Source organism: Castor canadensis, chromosome 9, assembly GCF_047511655.1.
Source record: "Castor canadensis chromosome 9, mCasCan1.hap1v2, whole genome shotgun sequence".
NCBI lineage: Eukaryota > Metazoa > Chordata > Mammalia > Rodentia > Castoridae > Castor > Castor canadensis.
In genome coordinates, this window is record NC_133394.1 from 54127874 (window position 1) to 54149200 (window position 21327).

A 21327-nucleotide genomic window follows, 5' to 3' on the forward strand; every position below is an offset into this window, starting at 1 on the left:
ACATCTGTGTCAAATTTCTCATTTTGTGTTGTACCTTATAGAAGATGTAACTGACGGAGTAAATTGCGTGAAGGGAACATGGCATCTCTCTGTATTGTCACTGCAACTTCCTATCTTCTGGACCTATTTTCTAAATACAGAAAATAAACTTGATTCTGCGTTAAGTAGCTGTAGCCCACCTTATTTGTCAAGAGGAGAAGGCGTGTCGCTGAAAAATCTCAAACCCCAGGTTTACGCGTAAACCTGACCTAGAGCTGGAGACAGGCTCCAGCGCTGGGGACTGCTTTCCGGCTGGTGTGGGCGGGTAGGCAAGCACCGCGCGCGGCGGAGGCGGGAGTGGGCTGCGTGTTGCCACGCCCTTTGGCGCCCCCACCTCGTGCCCAGAAGCTGCGGAGCAAGAGGTGCGTCAGGGTCGCGTGGCGCTTGGCTCCCGGTCGGATCCCAGCACCTCACGGTGAAGGGCTAGGGAAGAACTTTTTTTAGTCAGTGGGACTGAGTCTCCTTGCTTTGGCCAGCGTTCTCTTTGCGCGTTTGATCCCCGCGCTGCTTTCCTTCTCCCGACCAACCGGGGTGCCGCGGAGTCGGGAGCAGAGGAAGCGCGACCGCGGGGAGGGTTGCTCGGGGGCACACGGCATGCGGGCACTCAACATGACCCCGGAGCAGTTCTCCCGGCTGCTGCGGGACCACAACCTGACGCGCGAGCAGTTCATCGCGCTGTATGGACTGCGGCCGCTCGTCTACACCCCCGAGCTGCCTGGGCGCGCCAAGGTGGCCCTCGTGCTCACCGGCGTGCTCATTTTCGCCCTGGCGCTCTTAGGCAACGCGCTGGTGGTCTACGTCGTGATCCGCAGCAAGGCCATGCGCACCGTCACCAACATCTTCATCTGCTCCTTGGCGCTCAGCGACCTGCTCATCGCCTTCTTTTGCATCCCGGTCACGACGCTCCAGAACATCTCCGACAACTGGCTGGGGGGTAAGACGGAGCGCACTCCGCGCCTTCTTCAGTCACCCCAGCCTGCCAGGGGACCCCCCAACGCATATATACACACATTTCTGACCTCCTGGTTCTCTCTCTGTCACGTGAATTGTATGCTCTGTCTGGGAACTTCCACACCTGCTCTCGCTTGCAGCTAAGTTTTGTTGTTGTTTTTCCCTCTGGTTCAGCTCCGCGTTAACTTCTTGTCGCTTACAGACATGGGTAGGGGTAAGGTTAAGAAAGATCCCTGGCATTTGTGTTCCTACCCGCTTATTTCAGTTCTTTTCCAAAACTACGAGTCTTTTAAATTTTTAAAGACCCAAAAGCTTAAAAAATCTTTTCTCATTTCCTGAACTCCAAGCTTGGCTTCCAGACAAGTTCTTACATGTGCTAGCGAATATATGAACTTAAAAACTTTTAAAAACAAATATATATTTGCACAGAAAGATCTCAGACTAGTCCTTTTTAGAAGTCGTGTTACTGTAGTTATTCAGGGAGAAGGAACACAGAAAACATTTCCCCTCCTGACTCCTAACGGAGAGATGATTCTCCTCCTTCTTTAGAAAGCAGAAGTGGCAACAAGAGTCAATCGAGTCAATTGTTTGGCGTCACTGAAGTGGGAACAGTGGATGAAGGGAGGAAAAAAGACAGTGGGCTTTCTAGTCTTTGCAGAGAGACACAGACTGTCCTGTTGTAATCTCATTAGGGGTCCTGGGTTGTGCTCTCACCACTGCATATGGTGCTTCTTGGATGTTTTCCCGAGCAAATGGCCACATCAAAATTCTTAGAAAATGGCTGTGAGTTTAAGAGAAATGGGTCATTATACCTTCAAGCGCTGCCATTTCCACCGTTTGCAGATTCCTTTTTAAATAGTGGAGGGTATTTGTTTTCTCCCACCATTACCAATGGGAGATCTTCTGTTTCCTCCTTTGGCTTTCCTATTTTCCATTAACTTCCCCTAGTTTATTGTTGGTGGGTCAGGATGTTAAATCTTTCACCCCCATCTCATCTATAATTATTTGTAAAATAGCATTAAACATTGTGTACATAGCATTGACTTAAAAATGACCTGTTGTGTAAAGTTGCAAACTGACTTATAGATGAGAACCTTCCTTATGCTCTCTAATGAAATAATTGTATTAGGGCATTTTACAGTTGCCTAGTGAAACTGACCCCATCAAATTAATGGGAGAATTTTGGATCATCATACATAAACTTGGTTTTTGAGGGAAAGTATAACATAGACTGTTTTCAAACAGATTTATGAAGCGTATTTACAGCATTGGATGGTTATAGTTCCATTTGTAAAGGTGAACATAACCAATGTGGGGTCTTTTACTAGGATGGAGAGATCTGGATTACTGCTTTGCCTTTAATATGCATTAGTTCAACCGTGTGGGCCTCTGCTTTTCAACAGAATACCAGAGAAGTTTGCAAGTGAAGTGAGGCAGATCTTTGGCTCCCAGCCTTAAGAGGAGGGATGCCCAGGGAAGGCCTACCAAGTATATTCCCTATGAGGACATAGATGGGCACTGCCAAGACTTTTCTCAGACTTTCTGTTTTCTTTGCTTTCTATGTCATGAGGGGAGGGGTTTACTTTTGCTTTTAAAAACTGAAAAGGGTACAAAGGGTAATATGTAGTTAATGTATTTTATAAAGTAAGTGTGACAACATTAGTAGAAGTGCTTTGAAAAAATTGGTTATTGCATGGAAGTACATTAATACTATATACTATATATATACTAATATATAGTATATTAATTCTATGAAAGGGTGCTTAATTAGAGGTGGCCTGTATTTATCTGGGATCAGATTTACTATATTTATAGAATAATTAGAATTTGATAATATTTATAGGATAATCTTCTATAAGTCAACTAAACTAGATCAAAATTAATTTTAGAATAAATAAAATTTAATAAACAAGACCAAAATTAAAGTTCAGGAAACTGGGCATGATAACACATGTCCTTAATCCCAGCACTCAGGAGGCTGAGGCAGGAGGATCTTGAGTGTGAGGCCAGCTTGGACTACATAGTGAGTCCTTGTCTCAAAAAATATTTGAAGTCTGTGGAAGGAGAGAGAGCCTGCAGAGGAGGTGGGTCAGATATGGAAAGAGAGTTAACTTGTGTGTACTAGGATATAATAATAATTACAAAATTCCCTTGATAAATTATAAAGAGTTCATAAGAATGCAATCTAAGAGTTGAAAAGTAATTACTAATTTATTGTTTGATCAAGCTATTGAGGGTCTCTAATATGGCAAGTATTTTATCTTTAGAATACAAGAATGAATAAATCTCACCTAGGCCCTTGTGGCCTTAGAGAATAGGAGATACCCCCAGGGGAACGAAACTAAGGTTTGATAGAAGCAGATTCATTCTGCTGTCAGAACAGGGGAGAGTTAGGAAGGCCTCCTCAAGAGGTGATGTTGGAACTGGGTCTTGAGTGTCTTCTAGGAGCATGGCTCACTCCAAAATTTGGAGGAGAGAGTGGTGGTATATGCTAAGAATGTTGTGAAGGCATTTCAAGAACACACAGATGATATGTGTAGGGAATGATGGGAAAAGAGACAGAAAGGTAGGTTGCTACAATTGGGAAAGAAAATATTATGTAAAAGCATGAAATATGAATACCTCTCAAATTCTTTCATTCGTGAAGTAGGAAAGACAGGGCAGTGACCATCACCAGGAAAACTGCTCCTGGAAAGGTGCAGCGTGCCATGTGCACAGTGTGTGCCCAGGTTCGGATGGTTGCAGCTTATTTAGTTGTAGCTGTTACTGCTGGGTCTCTCCCCCCCTAAAAAAAAAAAGTTGAGAATAGAGATTTTTATAATGTTGACATCTAACTCCAATTTAAAAAGCAAAGTGCAGTTGGGTAAAAGAAATATCTCTACAACCTTGGTCATAAATAATTCCCTTATTTCTACTTTGTGACTTCTCTAAGAAGCCTCCCTGCAAAACATTTCTGACATTGGTGGGCCCTGAATGACTGTTTTTCTTCTTTTAATTCTCTCGTCTTTCATGCTAGAGATTGGCAATACCTACTGAGTTCCTACCTGCATTTAACAAGATTCATATGGAAGTTAAAGTCTGATAAGCAGTGGGGCAAGTAATGGTTCTCAGATCTGCCTGCACAGAGAATCTACTGGAAGGCTTTTGGAAATTGTGGACCAGCCCCAGTCCAGATTAGTTGCCCAACTCCTCAGTGCCAGCCTGCACTGACTCCCAGAGCCTGTGCGCACCTCTGCCCAGGTCCTGCTTTGAGGACATTATATTTTGGCTTGAAATCAGTACTAGTGGGAGCATTTATACCACATTTATATCGCATCACATGTGCAGCTATAAATTAAGACTGCAAAACAAGCAAAAAAACAAAACAAAAAACACCAGCCCTTTTCCTGCATACCACTGAGCAAAGACATTCACTGAGTTTCCTTTTATACCTTCAATAATGGATGAGACAGAGCACATTTTATAAACACTAGTTTATTTACCTGAATTATGTTCAACTCAAAAAGTGGAATGGTGATTTGCAGCATCTCCATTTTGCCCAGCAAGAGGCAAGCTGGTGTACAGTCCCTTTTGTCTGCCTGCCTTTCCATCCCTTTGTCAGTTTTCTCTGACCCAGCAGTTGGCTCACTCCACATCAGTCTCCAGGAATCTTCCACCAGGAGCTGGCAGGAGCAGAGTCTCTGTCCTTTGTACTATCAACAGCACATGCTTGTGGCTTTTCCTTTATTCAGAACATGAGGATGGTGTTGTGTTTCTGTGGCATTTAGATCTGGTACCTGGGAAGTTCTCCCCTCTAATCTGTTTGCTTAGCCACCAGCAGTGAATTTGTCTGTTTTTGGGGGGCCATTAAATTTACCTGACCTTGTCTGCAGTCTCCTCTTTCTGCCTTTTTCTTCCTCCTCTCTTTATCTCTTTCTTCACAGTGTGTTAAAGATTCCTCTGAATTTGCTGGCTGAACATGTTTCTGGTTAAATGCAGAACATCTGATTTTCTCTGACCAATACTCTAGAACATTGCTGTTTTATCTAGGTTTCCACAAACCTGTGTTTTCCTTCTTTCTTTGTTTTATGTTTCTATTTTTTATGTTCTGCGTTTTGAGGTTTTCACACTTCCTCTTATTTTGCTAGCATGGAAGCTTAGTGTGCATTCTCCTGTTTTTTTTTTTTTTGGATCATTCCTCTCTGCATAGAGGCTATTGTCAGGTCTCTCATTTCTTGGAAGGTGATTCTGACTCATTATCTAATAATTATCTCAAGACTTAGTCTTTCACCTGATCTGAAAACTAGGCATTTACACATGGATGTCTTACCAGCATACACTAGTCTCTGATCACATCTTATTCTCTGCTTAGTGTCTGAATTATAATCAGTGGTACTCTGAATCTTTCTTGCATTCCGTATTTCCCGGGTATCTACTGCATGTGCTGGGGGTACTACTGTGGGTTGAAAAAGCTGTATTCTTGTGGGTTAGCCAGGTTTCAGTAAAATCAAGAAGCATTCAGAGAACAGATGGAGAATGCAAGGGACTTGTGAGTGTCAAGTGCCAGTGTGAAGAAGGGAGGAGCTTGAGTTGGACTGAAGGATGCTCAGAACCCTGATGAGTTTGAGTCCAGGGATGAGTGTTGGTCTCTGGGAGAGTGGACCTGTGGTGACTGAGGTAAATGAGAACTTAAGGCATAGGAGGTAGATTCTGAAGATACCTCAGAAGTATCAGGAGTAGAAAATCAGTTCTAATTCTAACCTTCTTTGTGAATGATTGTGGCATAAGATGGTGGATGGAGTGTTGGGTAGTGTGGTGGGGAGCCAGCAGAGCTCTGTGCCCACTTTCATCCTAGCCATCCATGCTGGTTCAGCTGGAGTGGTGAGGGATGGGAAGGAAGGTCCTCCAGGTACACACAGGATTCTATGACTCTGCCTCCAATCCTGCCATGAGCAGTGAAAAGAATTTTTTTAATGGTGGCTGGAAAATGGCCTAAAAACAATTCCAAAAAAGGAGTTCCAAAAATGTCCTAAATAATAAGTGCATTATCAAGAGAAGTAAGTGCACATCCACACATAGTCAGACACTCACTCAGGTAAGAACAGTTAGGAAATTAGTTTTCTCTGCAGCTGATTTGAGAATTCCACCTAGAGCAACACACGGCAATCACTTGGCAATCATAAAAAACGACAGGGATCTCTGGTTCCTATCCCTAGAAATTCTGATTTAATTGTTCTGAGTGTGACAACTGGTATCAAGTTTTCAAAAGTTCCTCGAATTAGAAAAGATTATAATTTGCAGCCAATGTTAAGAACTACTTGTGTGGTACAAATATGAACAGCACCAAAACTTGGGCTGTTATGAAATTAAGAAATGAAAGATGTAAAGTTTTTAAATAGTATAGGATTTTTCACATAAATCAACTCAATGTAGCTATTTTTTTTTTTATAAATAAGAATAGGAGTAAGGAATGCTTACAAAATGCAGAAGTCGGTTGCATAAAATAGAGTCCAATAAGAACTTTGGCCATAGTTGTTTCATTGTATGCAGTGTTATATTTTTACTGAAACCTTAACCTTTTTGGAGTCTTTCAGAATGAATTTGGAAAGAAGTCAAATATGATTAAAAAAAAAAGTTGGATACAAGACATACAAAAATAAAACTCAAGATGGAAGATCTGAATGCAACACTCAGACTCAAGGGAAGGAGCCCAGCATTTTTCTTCTCTACACTGCCTAAGAGAATGACTTAGCTTCAAATTCACTAATAGATTCCACAGGTGGAGGTGAGGGGGGTACCAGAGGACCTCAGCTGCAAAGCCAAAGGCTAAAATATTCAAAAAACAATTAGCTGCTGAGCTGAGAGTGAGGGCCCCGGCAGTAGCAGCAGAGCTGAATCTGCATCACAAATAGAACTCTGGTAAGAGGAAAGATATAAATTGTGCTAAGACAGAGAACTGTGAAAATAAGGCTATTGGGGTCAATTAGAGTCCCACACCTTGCCCAGTTTGCACACTTCCAGAGGACCAGAGAAATTGGTGGACAGCAGCCAGTCATTGTGTGGGAATTTATTTCCCATGATAAACCAACACAGGTAGAGACATCCAGCCTGGGGGTTAGGGTCCTTTGTTCACCAACTAGGAACTAATTGAGAGTCGCCCCTATATTCCTGGAAGGTCTGCCTATAAGTAAATTCTATTCTGAATCAAAACCCGCAAAGAAGGCAGTCAGGTCCCTTAACAGACTCCTACCCTAACTCCTTACAGATATAGAGAGGAAAAGCAAACAAACAAAAAGAGCTGCCCTCCCACAAAAGAAACTGAACTGACAAACCTGTGAGGTAACCTTCTTTCCCTTATTTTTCTCAGCTAGTTGTTGATGTGTTCTTTTACTTCTTTTTTTCTTTTCCCCTTTTGATCACTTTGCCCTTTGCTGCACTCACTTTACCCTGTTCTTTCTCACCATCAGTGTAGTTTTTCATATACCTCCACCACATATCCTTTCCTCTCTTTCCTTTTTTGCTTCCTCTTCTCCATCCCTTTGATGCACGGATGACACGCGCAGGAATTTCAGGTGTTCAGTGTTCTTGAGCCTGTTCTGAGAATGAAAGCACAGACAGACTCCAACAGCAGAGGTTAGAAAGATTTTATTTGTAGAGAAGAGAAAAGAAAGACTGCATATTGGGGAATGCAGAGGGACCCAACCCAAAACCAGTGATGTGAGTTAGGGTGGGGAGTGGGTTTTATGGCCTTTTTTGTATTGCCTGAGGGCAGATGCAGATGGGCATTCCCTAGGGAGGAGAAGTGTCTCCTTGACCTCCCACGTCTGTCCTTCAAGTCCACCTCTCAGTGACTGCCCTAACTGCTGTTAGGAATAGGGATGACGAAGTCTGTCCAGTAACTGCTTCCTGCTGACAGGGCGATGAAGGGGCCCACAGCATCAGGGCTGACCACGAGAGGAGTTGTCAAGGGGACTGCGGTAGTAGGTCATTTTCATCTCCATCAGAGGCATTTGTAGTTTGATGGATTCTAGGCGAGAAGAGACAGACTTGACAAGTAAGTTTAAAATGCAAAGCCCAAACACAAGCAAGAGAATAATGGCAACTATAGGCCTCAGAAAGGGTAGGAACCAAGTCCTGGAGGGAAGCCAGGATTTTATTTATTCCCATACCTGAGTAGAAACCTGAGTTTCAAGAGATTGCTCCCGAAGTCACTTAGCCCCTTGGAGAATGCGATCTGCACGTTCCTCTACAATGCCTGAAGTGTTTATATATGTGCAACAGGGGGTATTGGCAATAGCACATACCACCCTCTGTTTGGCCAAAAGAAAATCTAGGGCCAGGTAGTAGTCCATGACCATACAGGCAAGGGATGACAGACCTTTGCATGTCCTTAACGGCAAGGCCTACCTGGTCTGAGGTGTCCTCTGCCACTTTGGTTAGGTTTTTTGCAGTTACATGATTGGCAATCACCCCATAGCTAATTCCAGCAAGGGCTGCAACTAATGCTGTTATCCATAAAACTATTAAAGTAACCTCCCTTTTATCTCTATGGGAAGCTGTTCCTATTGTAGTTATAATTTTCCCTTCCTTCCAGATGGCTGCGTGACCATGTAGGACCAGGAAGACATACTTAGAATCTGTATAGATGTTTACTCTCTGTTCTTTTGACAGTTTTAGGGCTTTTGTTAGGGCCACTAATTCTGCCATTTGAGCACTTGTATTAGAAAGAGGAGGACCTGATTTGAGGATGCCAAATTCTGTCACAACTGCAAACCCTGCATGTCTGACACCATTCTTGACAAAGGAACTGCCATCAATGTATAATTCTAGATCTGGGATTTTTAAGGACCGATCAGTTAAGTCAGGTTGAGCAGCATAATTTTCCATAAGTACCTCCTCACATGAGTGTTCAGGATTTCCCTCTGCCTCTGGTAGAAGGGATGCAGGATTTAGGCTCTGATAGGTCCTTAAAGTTATTTCTGTCCCTCCCAGAAGCTGGGCCTGGTATTTAAGTAGACATCTGTCAGACAGCCAAAGCTCTCCTTTTGAGTTTAAAATTCCCTCTAGGTCATGTGGGGTATAAACCATTAGGGGGCAGTTTAGGGTAAGTTTCTGAGCTTCAAGCACTAGAAGGCTTACTGCAGCCATTTCTCTGAGGCATCCTTGCCATCCCTTGGCTACCTGATCTAACTCTTTGCTTAAGTAGCCTACTGGCTGGGGAGTGATGCCCTGGAGCTAAGTCACCATGCCGAAGGCCATTCCTCCCTTTTCATAGACATATAACAGAAACTTGTCTTGTACTGGGAGACCCAGGGCAGGAGCTGTCATAACAGCCTTTTTTAACCTGTGGAATGTATTTTCTGACTTGTCATCCCACGCAATAAAGGGCTGGGTATCCTTCTGTGCTTCCTTAAGGATTTGATATAAGGGCCTGGCTAGGTCTGCATATCCCAGGATCCAAATTCTATAGTACCCTGTGACCCCCCAAAAGCCCTCAATTGTTTTAGAGTTTTAGGTTGAGGAAATGTCAGGATTGGATGGATTCTATCTTTTCCTAAAGACCTCATTTCTTTCTTCAGGACAAGACCTAAATATGTAACCCTAGACTGACACAATTGGGCTTTTTCTTTAGAGATTTTAGAACCTCTTATCTGCTAAGAAGTTTAGTAAGGACTCAGTGGGTCGTGAAATGACAGGCTCACTTGGTCCACAGAGCAGGAGGTCATGTACATATTGTAGCAGAGTAGCTTGTGGATATTGCCATTCTGCCAATTCGGGTTAGAGCTAACCCAAAGAGGTGGGGGCTGTCTCTGAATTCCCTGGGGGAGGACAGTCCAAGTGACCTGTCCAGACTTTCTTGTGGGGTCCCCAAAGGCAAAGATAGATTGACTTTTAGGATGTAAGGGAATGCAAAAGAAGGCATCTTTTAAATCCAGGACAGAGTAGTAAGTGGTACCTGGAGGTATATGGGCTAAAAGTGTGTGGGGATTTGGAACTACAGGGTGGAAAGGCACAACTGCTTCATTGATCAGGCAGAGATCCTGGACTAGCCTCCATTTATTAGGTCCCTTCCTGACACTGAGAATAGGAGTATTATATGGGCTGGAGCATTCTATTAGCAGTCCCTGTCTCGTTAAGTCTTTGATTATGGGAATTAGCCCCTCAACTTCAGACTTTAAAGGATATTGTTTATGATGGGGAAACCAGGAGGGGTCCTTGAGATGAATTAGGACTGGAACAGCTGTTTGTGCCCGTCCCACAATGTGTCCATCCGTCCACACTGTGGGGTCTACTTGTTCCTCTATTAGGGGCAAGCAAAAGTACTTTTACTCTCCTGGGGGTAAAAGTAGCTGTACCCCCAATTTAGATAGAAGGTCTCACCCTAGCAGAGGAGTAGGAGTTACTGGGACAATTAAAAAGGAGTGACAAGCTTTGTAGGCACATATAAATAATTAAAAAAATCACAAAAAAGGGCTGACAGAGTGGCTCAAGGTGTACACCCTGAGTTCAAACCCCAGTACCGCCAAAAAAAAAAAATTGCAAGATTTTTGTTAAAAAAAAAAGTAGTGACAGAAATGGAAATCTCCCCAGGAGCAGGCTAAAGGCTGAGTGAAATAACGCTCTAGAGGCTGGCCTGACATGCCTTGAACAGTAATTTTCTTGGAGGACCTGGGTCCGGGAGAGAGAGGAATAGCTGAGATGCTAGCTCCAGTATTAATAAGGAGGCTGACCTTGTGCTTTTCAATAGTGAGTAAAACCTGGGGCTCCCCTGCTTTTATGGTTGTCACTGGAGCCTGTATGGGAGGCCCTGGGACCCATCATTGGGTGGGAGGCTCTGACCTCAGTTCCCCTGGGGTACCAGGGACAAGGTGCCTTCCAATGTTTTCCCCAACAAATGGGGCAGGGTCCTGGAGGTAGCTTTCTCCAGGGGCACTCCCTCCAAAAATGACCGGCCTGTCCACATTGAAAGCGTGTCCTCAGGTTTGGACTTGGCCCCGGGGAAGCCTCTCTGAGTGCTGCAGTCAGAGCCTCCTGCCGCTTATCCTTCCTCTTTTCCTTTTCCAGGTCCTTTTTTTCTTTTTCTAAGTCTCTATTATAGTATACAGATGTGGCTACACAGACCAATTGGTCCAGATCTCTGCTCCTTTCAGCCACCAATTTCTGAAGGTTTTTATGGATATCTGGGACTGACTGTGTTAGAAATTTATCTTTTAGGACCATTTCCTCTTCGTGTGACTCTGGTTGGTATGCTTTCATAAAGCATCCTTAAGTCTCTGCATGAAAGCTACTGGAGTTTCTAAGGGTCCTTGCTGTACAGCTGTGACTTGGGAGTAATTAAGAGGTTTTACCTTGGCTTTCCTTAGACTCTCAAGAATGCAGTGGATGAAATGGTTATGACTCCATTCATCCTTGTCATTTTCAGGGTCCCACTTAGGGTCATACCTCGGTACTCCCTGATCTCCTGTTGGAATTGGGAATTGAAGTTCCCTTCTAGGTATTCATTGTCTGTCTTCTTCCTCCTCCTCCTCTTCCTGTGAGGGCCCAGTCTGAGACAAGCCTATAGGGCCACTTTTATCTAAGTGATAATTGTCTCCAGCTGTGACTGCCTGCTCTAGTATCTGCTGTTTCTCCAGAGAGTAAGGGTTTGAGATAGCAATAGCATTACATCTTTTCAGCTCAGTTCAAAGTTTTGGCTGACTTCTGTAAATGTCTGGATGTATTGATCTGGGTTTTCTGTGTAATTTCCTAAATTCTTTTTTATTTCTTTAAGTTCACTCACTCTAAGGAATTAACTGGAGGGTGTAGAGTCCTGTGGGATGATGTCTGGTGTGTGAGGTAGTTGGGTAAGGGGGAAGAGGAGCTGATGGAGCATTAGATGGGTTTTTTTGGTTCAAGGGAGTTTGGGGGCTTTATGCAAAGGGTTACCATGGTCTGGGTATCTAGCCTGTGTTTTTTAGCCATTCTGGGTGGTCTCTTAGGAAAAAGAACAATTGAACATATGGAGCTTCAGTCCACTTTCCCTCCTTTTTACATATCTAATTGAAGAATGGTATTATAATTAATGCTCCTCCCTCCTTCTGGCCATCTTTCCTCATCTCCCAGAGGATACTGTGGCCAAGCCTGGGTGCAGTAAAACTTGAGTTGCTTTTGCTGAAGACTTTCTGGATCAAGATCTTTCCAGTGTTTTAATAAGCAGGCAAGGGGGGATCCTTCCTGGATCCTTGAGGCTTAATTCCTCATCTAAAAAAGGAAAACAAGGGAAAATTGGTCACCTCAACAGAGGTTTCTCCTTTTATCTAGGCATGCCTAGATGAGAGAGCACATCCCTCTCTCCCTTGCTCCTTCCACTGCCACCTGTGGGTAAGGTCATGAAGAATTTACAGATATTTCAGGTGCACCCACCCCCTTGAAATGATCTTTGACCAATCTCTCATCTATTTTGACTTGCCTGTTTGCCCTGCGACCCAGGTAGGCCTCGTTCTCTTCTACCAGCTGAAGGCTTGTAATTTAAAAATAACTCTGTCAAAGTAACCAAGAGGGCTTGCATGGCCAGAGGGAGGACCCCTGTAGAGGCATGGATGGGGACTCCTGATGAAGTAGACTTTTGTCCCCCTATATATCCTGTGAGGCATATGTGCTTTTTATGAAGAGAGAGTGTCTGAAGGCTTTTGCTCTAGTAAGGGGCAAAAACTGAGAGGACCTGAGGTTTCTGCCTTTTAACTGTTTCTTCCCCCCTGAAGGCAGGCTGCAGAAACTGCTTAAACAGATAACCTGATGCTTGACAAACACAATTAATCCTAAATTAGAGACTAGCACTTTCTGGTGCCTGTAGGGATTTTTTCCGAACTCCCTGAAGAAAGAAGTGCACTGCTGTTTAGAGCAAAGGGGGGAAGGGGACACTTACCCTGAACTACTTGGGAAAGGGGAAGGAGAGGCTGAGGATTGGGGGAAAAGAGAGTTTCCAGGGATTATTGGTCACTACTGCTGCCCAGGTTGATCCAGCCCAAGGCAGTACTGGAGCAGTGGAAGCAAGGGGTGACCTCCACTCTCGGGCCATGGAAACCATGAAGGAGGCATAAGAGATCTAATTGTCTGTTTGCCATGGGCATGGCTGGAGGGGTCTGAAACTTAGCCGTCTTTGGAGCCTCAGGAAGGGTCAGGAATTTGCATCTCCAGCCTTTGGATGACACTGGGAAGTGCCATGGCCAGAACACCTTTTATGGTTTGAAGACAAACTTTCCTTTCCACTGGCTGTTTTCGGACTTTTTCTTAAGCTGGTCAGATCTTGAAAGAGAGAGTTAGAGTTTAAGGAGAGGAAAAAAAGCCTCGGTGTACTAAAGTTGGGCTCCAGCACTGGCAGTGTGGTATAAACCCCTGCCTGGCGTCTGAGTTTCCTCAGATTGCCTGCCTTACAGCTATAATGGGCTCAGAGCTTTTCCTCAGTTTCCCAAGGGAGAAACTCTCCTTAACAAGACAGAGAGAGAAAGAGAGAGAGTCGGCCTGAGAGTTCCACCATAGCTAGGCTGTGGGGGTGGGGTCTCTTCTGGAAAATAGACTCCACTGGAGTGCTGGACACTCACGGTCATGTTCCTAGGCAGCCTTTCCCACTTTGTCACAACCTATACCGATTTCAGGTGATGGCTGGTCCCTTCATGCGTCACCAAATATGATGCATGGACGACACACACAGAAATTTCAGGTGCTCAGGGTTGTTGAGCCTGCTCTGAGAATGAAAGCACAGACAGACTCCAACAGCAGAGGTCAGAAAGATTTTATTTGTAGAGAAGAGAAGAGAAAGACTGCATATTGGGGAATGCAGGGGGACCCGGAAGCCCATGATTCCCGTGAGTCAGGGTGGGGATTGGGTTTCATAGCCTTTTTTGCATTGCCTGAGGGCGTAGATGCCTTTCAGATGCAGATGGGCATTCCCTAGGGAGGAGAAGTATCTCCTTGACCTCCCACAGTCTGTCCTTCACCTTCTTCATTTTTCGTACTTAATTATTAATACCTCTACATCTAATAATTTTAAACTCCTAGCATATGCTGTAAGAGTTCTAGTTCCTTTCTTTTGTCACCTTATTGGATGTGTAGTTGATGTTTTGAACACATGAAATATCTCATGTGTTCTGGTTGTTAGTCCTGCTTGCTTTTTCTCCTTCTGTGTTAATAGGGCTCATGACCCTTGAGAAGACTCTCCACTAAGATGATTCCAACAATAAATTAATAGAACAATAAATAAATAAAGAGACATCTTTTCCAACTGATGCACAAAGCACAATGCAGAAACATAAGAAATATGAACACTCAGGGCAATATGATAGTTCCAAAAGCATGTAACAACTCCAAGAACTGGCATTCCAGACAAAATACAAGAGTATACTTTAAAAAATGACTAATGACCCACCAAATACTGTTTGAAAAAGGGAGAAGGAGGAAGAGAGGGAATGAAAATATAATGGAGGGAATGAATTTGTTCAAGGTATACTGTACATATATATGGAATTGACACCATGAAATCTCCTTATTTTATTAATGTATGATAATAAAATAGGAAAAATTAAAAAAAAACAAAAATAAATATGACTAATGGCCTCAAAGATGATTCAAACAAATACACAAATGAAGTAAAGAAGTCAATCCAAGACCTGTATAAAAAAGCCAGCAAGGTGGATAAGAAGCTTGGCAAGAATATTGAGATTCTGAAAAGAGAAATGTTCAAAATGTTTGGATTATTGAGCCAAAAAAGAAAACATTGGAAAGCATCACCAATAGACTAGACCATGCAGAAGAAAGAATATCAGGAGCTGAAGATAAGGTTGAGGAAAATCTACATTCTGCTACCAATAAAGAAAAAAATAAATGAGCATGAATGCAACTTTTATGAACTCTGAGACACAGTAAGGAGACCACAGAATCCAGGGGGTAGAAAAAAGAGCTGAGATATGAACTGAAGTCATAAGAAAGCTATTCAGAGAAATTTTAACAAAAATTCCCCAAATCTTAGGAAAGGTGGGGGCATTCAAGTATACAAGGCATGTTCAACCCCAAGTAGATTGGATCCAAAACGAAACCCTACACATGAGATTATAATTAAAAATGTCAACTTTAGAGACCAAACATAAGATATTAAAGCAAGAGAAAAATTCCAACTTTACTAACAAAGAGAAAAAGATCAGAATTACATCCTCTTGGCAGAAACCCTAAAATGCAGGAAAGCATGAAATGACATATTTCAAGCCCTCAAAGTAACTAACTACAAAGAATACTACATAAAGCTAAGTTATCCTTTAAAGTTGAAGAATAAAGATCATTCAAGATAAGCACAAAATGAAGCAATTCATCACTTCTAAGCCAGCATTGTAGAAAATTTAAGAATCCTTCACACAGAGGAGGAAGAAGGACAGTCACAGACACAAAAATGCAGGAAAGAATAAATTCTGTAAAAGAACTAGGTGAAACAGATGAGGATTTAGGAAAGAATCAGTCCTGTCCAACTCAATAAACCAGCAACATCTATAGGTGAATAAGGGCAAACAAAAAAAAAATAGTAATAGAATCAACCGGAAAAAAGACTAACAAAATTACAGAAATCAGAAAACCCCTCTCCATAATAACCCTAAGTGAAAATGGTCTTAACTTTCCAATTAAAAATAGAATGGATTAAAAAACAATATCCAACTATTTGTTACCTACATGTCTCACTGACAAAAACATTCACAAGCTTAAAGTGAAAGTATTGTAAACAACATACCAAGCAGATGAAATCTGAAAGCAAGAGGAGTAGCTATACTTATATTGGACAAAATAGGCTTTGAGCCAGAAGAGATAAAGAGGACCAATAAAGGGAACAATTCATCAAGAAGATACAGCAATTGTAAATTTGCATGCATCAAATATTGGTGTACCCAACTTAATAAGACAAACACTATTAGACATAAAGGAATAGATAAGTACACATACAATAAGAGTGAGTGATTTTAATACTCTTATTGATAAATAGATCTTCCAGACCAAAGATCAACAAAGAAACTTCAGAGTTAATCAGCACCACAGAACAAATAGATTAAACAGACATATCCCAAATATTCCACCCAACTACTATGGAATACACATTCTTCTCAGCAGCCCATGGAAGTTTCTCCAAAATAGATCACATTCTAGGTTATAAAGAAAGTCTTAACAAATACAGAAAATTGAAATAATTTCTTGTATCCTATCAGATCACACTGGAATAAAATTAGACATCAATAGCAAGAGAAAATACAGAAATTACACAAACACATGGAGACTGAACAATATGCTTTTGAATGATCAATGAGTCACTGAAGAAATCAGGGAGGAAATTTTTTAATTCCCTAGAGTTTAAATGAAAATATACCAGAACATGTGGGATACAGCTAATTTAACAGGGAAGTTTATAGCTGTGAATGCTTACATTTTAAAAAAACAGAGATCTCAAATACCTAATGGTTTACCTCAATCTCTTAGAAAATCAAGAACAGAACAGGTGAACCTCAAAGTTAGCAGTTAGAAAGAAATATTGAAGATCAGGGTAGAAATCAATAAAATAGAAACTAAAAATGATACAGAAAATCAAAGAAACAGATTGGTTCCTTGAAAAGATTGATAATATTGGTAAACTTTTAGCCAAACTAAGCAAGCAGGAGAAACACAAATTAATAAAATTAAAGGTGTAAAAGGGGACATTCCAACATATACCAATGAAATCCAGAGGATCATTAAGGAATATTTTGGAAAAAATTATATTTTTATGTTATTTTTTGATTTTATCATTTTTACATTTACTCACATGTGTATACATTGTTTGAGCCACGTTCAATGGCCCACTGTTTCGCCCCCCCACCATTTCCAGACAGAACATAGAATATTTTGAAAAAATTATATTCAAATAAATTGAAAAATTTGAAGAAAGAGGTGAATTTCTAGACACATATGGCTTACCAAAATTGAATCAAAAGGATGTAAATAACTTAAATAACTTAAAAAGGTGTATCACCAACAGCATGATTGAAGCAGTAATAGAAAGCCTCCCAACAAAAAAAAGCCCAGGACCAGATGGAGTCATTGTTGAGTTCTACCAGACCTTTAAAGAAGAACTAACACCAATGCTTCTCAAACTATTCTCTAAAATAGAAAGGGAAAGAACACTACTAAACTCATTGTACAAAGCCAATATTACCTTGATAACAAAATCAGAAAAGGACACAACAAAAAAGAAAACTGTAGACCAATTTCCTCGATGAGCATAGATGCAAAAAATCCTCAATAAAATACTTGCAAACAGAATTCAACAACACATTACAAAAATTATGCAACACATTGAAGTTGGTTACATTCCAGAGATGAAAGATTGGTCCAACATACACAAATCAGTGTAATATAGCACAATTAGAATCAGGGACAAAATTCACATGATTATCTCAGTAGATACATGAAAAGAGTTTGACAAAATCTGACATCTCTTTATGATAAAATGTCTAAAGCAACTAGAAATAGAGGGTATATACCTCAGCATAATAAAGTTATATTTGTCAAATCTTTAGTCAGCATTGTTTAAATTGGGAAAAACTGAAAGCAGTTCCCCTAAACTAAAGAATGACATAAGGATACACAATCTTTCTACTCTTATTCAGAAGAGTACTTGAATTCTCAGCCAGAGCAATAAGACAAGAGAAAGAAATAAAAGGGACACAAACAGGAAGGGAAGAGGTCAAACTGTATATCTCTATTTGCAATTGATATGATCCTATAGTTAAAAGACCCCAAAGAGTACACCAGGAAACTTTTAGACCTGGTAAACACTTTCAGCAAAATAGCAGGGTACAATATCAAAATACAAAAGTCAGTAGTTTTCCTATACACTATCAGTGAGTATTCTGAGAAAATACATCAGGAAAACAATCCCATGTACAATAGTCTTGAAAAGTGAAATACTAAGGAATAAACTCAATCGAGGAAGTGAAGGACCTGTACAATAAGAACTATAAAACACTAAAGAAATTGAGGAAGGCATTAGAAGGTGGAAAAACCTCCCATGTTCATGGAACATGAGAATCAATATTGTAAAAACAATTATATCGTTGAAAGTAAGCTACAGATTCAATGCAATGCCAATCAAAATCTCAATGACATTCTTTACAGAAATAGAAAAAACAAAACAAAAATTCATTTGGAAGCACAAAAGACCCTGAATAAGAAAAGCAATTCTGAGCAAAAAGAGTAATACTAGAGCTATCACAATACCTGATCTCTACAAAGCCATCATAACAAAAACAGACACATTGAACAATGGAATAGAATAGAAGATCCAGAAATAAACCCACACACAGCTATATATTTGCCAAAAACATGTTGGAGAAAAGACAGCCTCTTCAACAAATGTTGAAAAACTGGATAGCCACGTGTAGAAGACTGAAACTAGATCCTTGTCTCTCACCTACACAAAAAAAGCAATTCAAAATGGGTCAAAGACCTTAATATAAGAACTGAAACTTTAAAACTACTACAGGAAAAAATAGGGAAATCCCTTCAAGATAGAGGCACAGCAACTATTTTCTGAACAGGCTTATATTTTCTGAGTATATCTCAGGAAATGGTGAGCAAGACTTTAAAAATGGGATTGCATCTAATTAGAAAATTTCTCCACAGCAAAGGAAATGATTGTCAGAGTGATGAGACACCTAAAGAATGGGAGAAATTTCTTTTTTGCCAACTGTTTATCTGATACGTAATTAATGTTTGGAATATATAAAGAGCTCAGAAATTTAAACAAGAAAAGAACTAATGGCCCAATTAATAGGCAAATGATTTAAACAGAGTCTTCAAAGAAGTGCAAATGGCAATAAACATATGAAAAACTGTTCAGCATCCTAAGCCATAAAGGAAATGCAAACCAAAATAACATTGAGATTCCACCTCACCCCAGCCAAGTGGCTATCATCAAGAAAACAGATATAACAACAAAATACTGCAAGGGTGCAGGGAGAAAAGGAACTCTTATGCACTGTTGGCTATGGAAATTAGTATGGATGTTTCTCAAACACTAAAATAGAATTACCATGTGGTCCTGCTATATAATAATGGGCACTCCTGGGCATTTACCTTAGGAATGTAAGACAACACACAATAGAGATTCATGCGTATGCAGGTTTATTGAGGCATAATTCACAATAGCCAAGTTAAGGAATTAACCTAGGGACACAACAACCAATGAATGGATAAAGAAAATGTGGTGCATATATACACAATGGAGTATTATTAAACCATAAAGAAGGATGAAATTATGTTATCTGGATAAAAACAGATGAAACTGGAGATCAACTGTTAAGCAAATAAGCCAGGGTCATAAAGACAAATACCACATCTTCTCTCACATGTGGGATTTAGATACATAAATACAAAGGAAAATACAACCAACCGAAAAGTCATGAACCTAAATGGAAGATTATTTGAAGGGGACGGCGAGGCATTGGGGGATAAGGGACAGTGATGGAGGGTAAATGAGATTAAAGTACATTATATACATATGTGGAAATGTCATAAGGTAACCCATTACTTTGTACAATAAGAAAAAATAAAGCCAGTGACTCATACCTGTAATCCTAGCTACTTGGGAGGCTGAGGTTGGGAAGATTGCAGTTTGAGACCAGCCCAGGCAAATAGTTCATGAGACCTCATCTACAAAAAATAAAAGAAAATTCCAAGGACTCAAAATACTTAAAAGTATTATGTTCGACAAGCTCATAGGTTACAAGAATTATACACCAAAATCAATGAGATCACATTGTATTAATAAGCAAGATTCAAAAGCTAAAATTAAATATCACCAATTACATATCACCATTACTACAAAGCAAATGGAATATTTCATATATACTTAACAAAATATGTGTAGGTTCCATATGCTGAAAATCACAAAATGCTGATGAAAAAATAAAAATACATAAATAATTAGAGCAACACTGTTCATGGATTACAAGATTGAACATATTAGAGTTGTCAGTTCTCCCCAAATTAAGTATAATTCTTAAATGTAATTCTTCCCAAAATCACAGTAAAGATTTTTGCAGACCCACACCTTAAAAAACAATCCTGATTAAGAAGGAACTAGGAACCTCACCCATGTTAGAATAGCCATCATTAGCAACACCACCAACAACAGGTGTTGGCGAGGATGCGGGGAAAAAGGAACCCTCTTACACTGTTGGTAGGAATGTAAACTAGTACAACCACTCTGGAAAAAAATTTGGAGGCTACTTAAAAAGCTAGACATTGATCTACCATTTGATCCAGCAATACCACTCTTGGGGATATACCCAAAAGACTGTGACACAGGTTACTCCAGAGGCATCTGCACACCCATGTTTATTGCGGCACTATTCGCAATAGCCAAGTTATGGAAACAGCTAAGATGCCCCACCACTGACGAATGGATTAAGAAAATGTGGTATCTATACACAATGGAATTTTATGCAGCCATGAAGAAGAACGAAATGTTACCATTCGCTGGTAAATGGATGGAATTGGAGAACATCATTCTGAGTGAGGTTAGCCTGACCCAAAAGACCAAAAATCGTATGTTCTCCCTCGTATGTGGACATTAGATCAAGGGCAAACACAACAAGGGGATTGGACTTTGAGCACATGATAAAAGCTTTAGTACACAAGGGAGGGGTGAGGATAGGTAAGACACCTAAAAAATTAGCTAGCATTTGTTGCCCTTAACGCAGAGAAACTAAAACATATACCTTAAAAGCAACTGACGCCAATAGGAAAAGGGGACCAGGAACTAGAGAAAAGGTGAGATCAAAAAGAATTAACCTAGGAAGTAACACACACGCACAGGAAATTAATGTGAGTCAACTCCCTGTATAGCTATCCTTATCTCAACCAGCAAAAACCCTTGTTCCTTCCCATTATGGCTTATACTCTCTCTACAACAAAATTAGAAATAAGAGCAAAATAGTTTCTGCTGGGTATTGAGGGGGTAGGGGGGAGAGGGAAGGGGCGGAGTGGGTGGTAAGGGAGGGGGTGGGGGCAGGGGGGAGAAATGACCCAAGGATTGTATGCACATATGAATAATAAAAAATAAAAAAAGAGAAGGAACTAGGAGAATTATGTTACCCAATAATAAAGTTTACTACATAGATAAAATACTGAAGACAATGTGGTATTAGAGAGAGAGAGAGAGACGTAGATTAATGGAACAGAAGAGAAGATTCAGAAATAGGTCCATGCAAATAAGGTCAGCTGATTTTTTTGACAAAGATGTGATTCATTGGAAGAAAAATATCTTTTAATTAAATGGTGTTGGAGTAATTGAACATTCATAGGCCA

The 21327-nt window shown here is 40.8% G+C and overlaps 1 protein-coding gene across 1 annotated transcript in view; it reads left to right on the plus strand.

The window, feature by feature from the left end:
* Nucleotides 1-389: 389 nt before the first annotated feature.
* The window catches only part of Qrfpr (pyroglutamylated RFamide peptide receptor), a 41628-nt gene continuing 20690 nt past the window's right edge, over nt 390-21327 (plus strand). The window contains exon 1 of the mRNA XM_020152787.2: nt 390-973. Within this exon, the coding sequence (XP_020008376.1) occupies nt 634-973 (340 nt within the window). The 5' untranslated portion in view covers nt 390-633. The remainder of the gene's footprint in view (nt 974-21327) is intronic.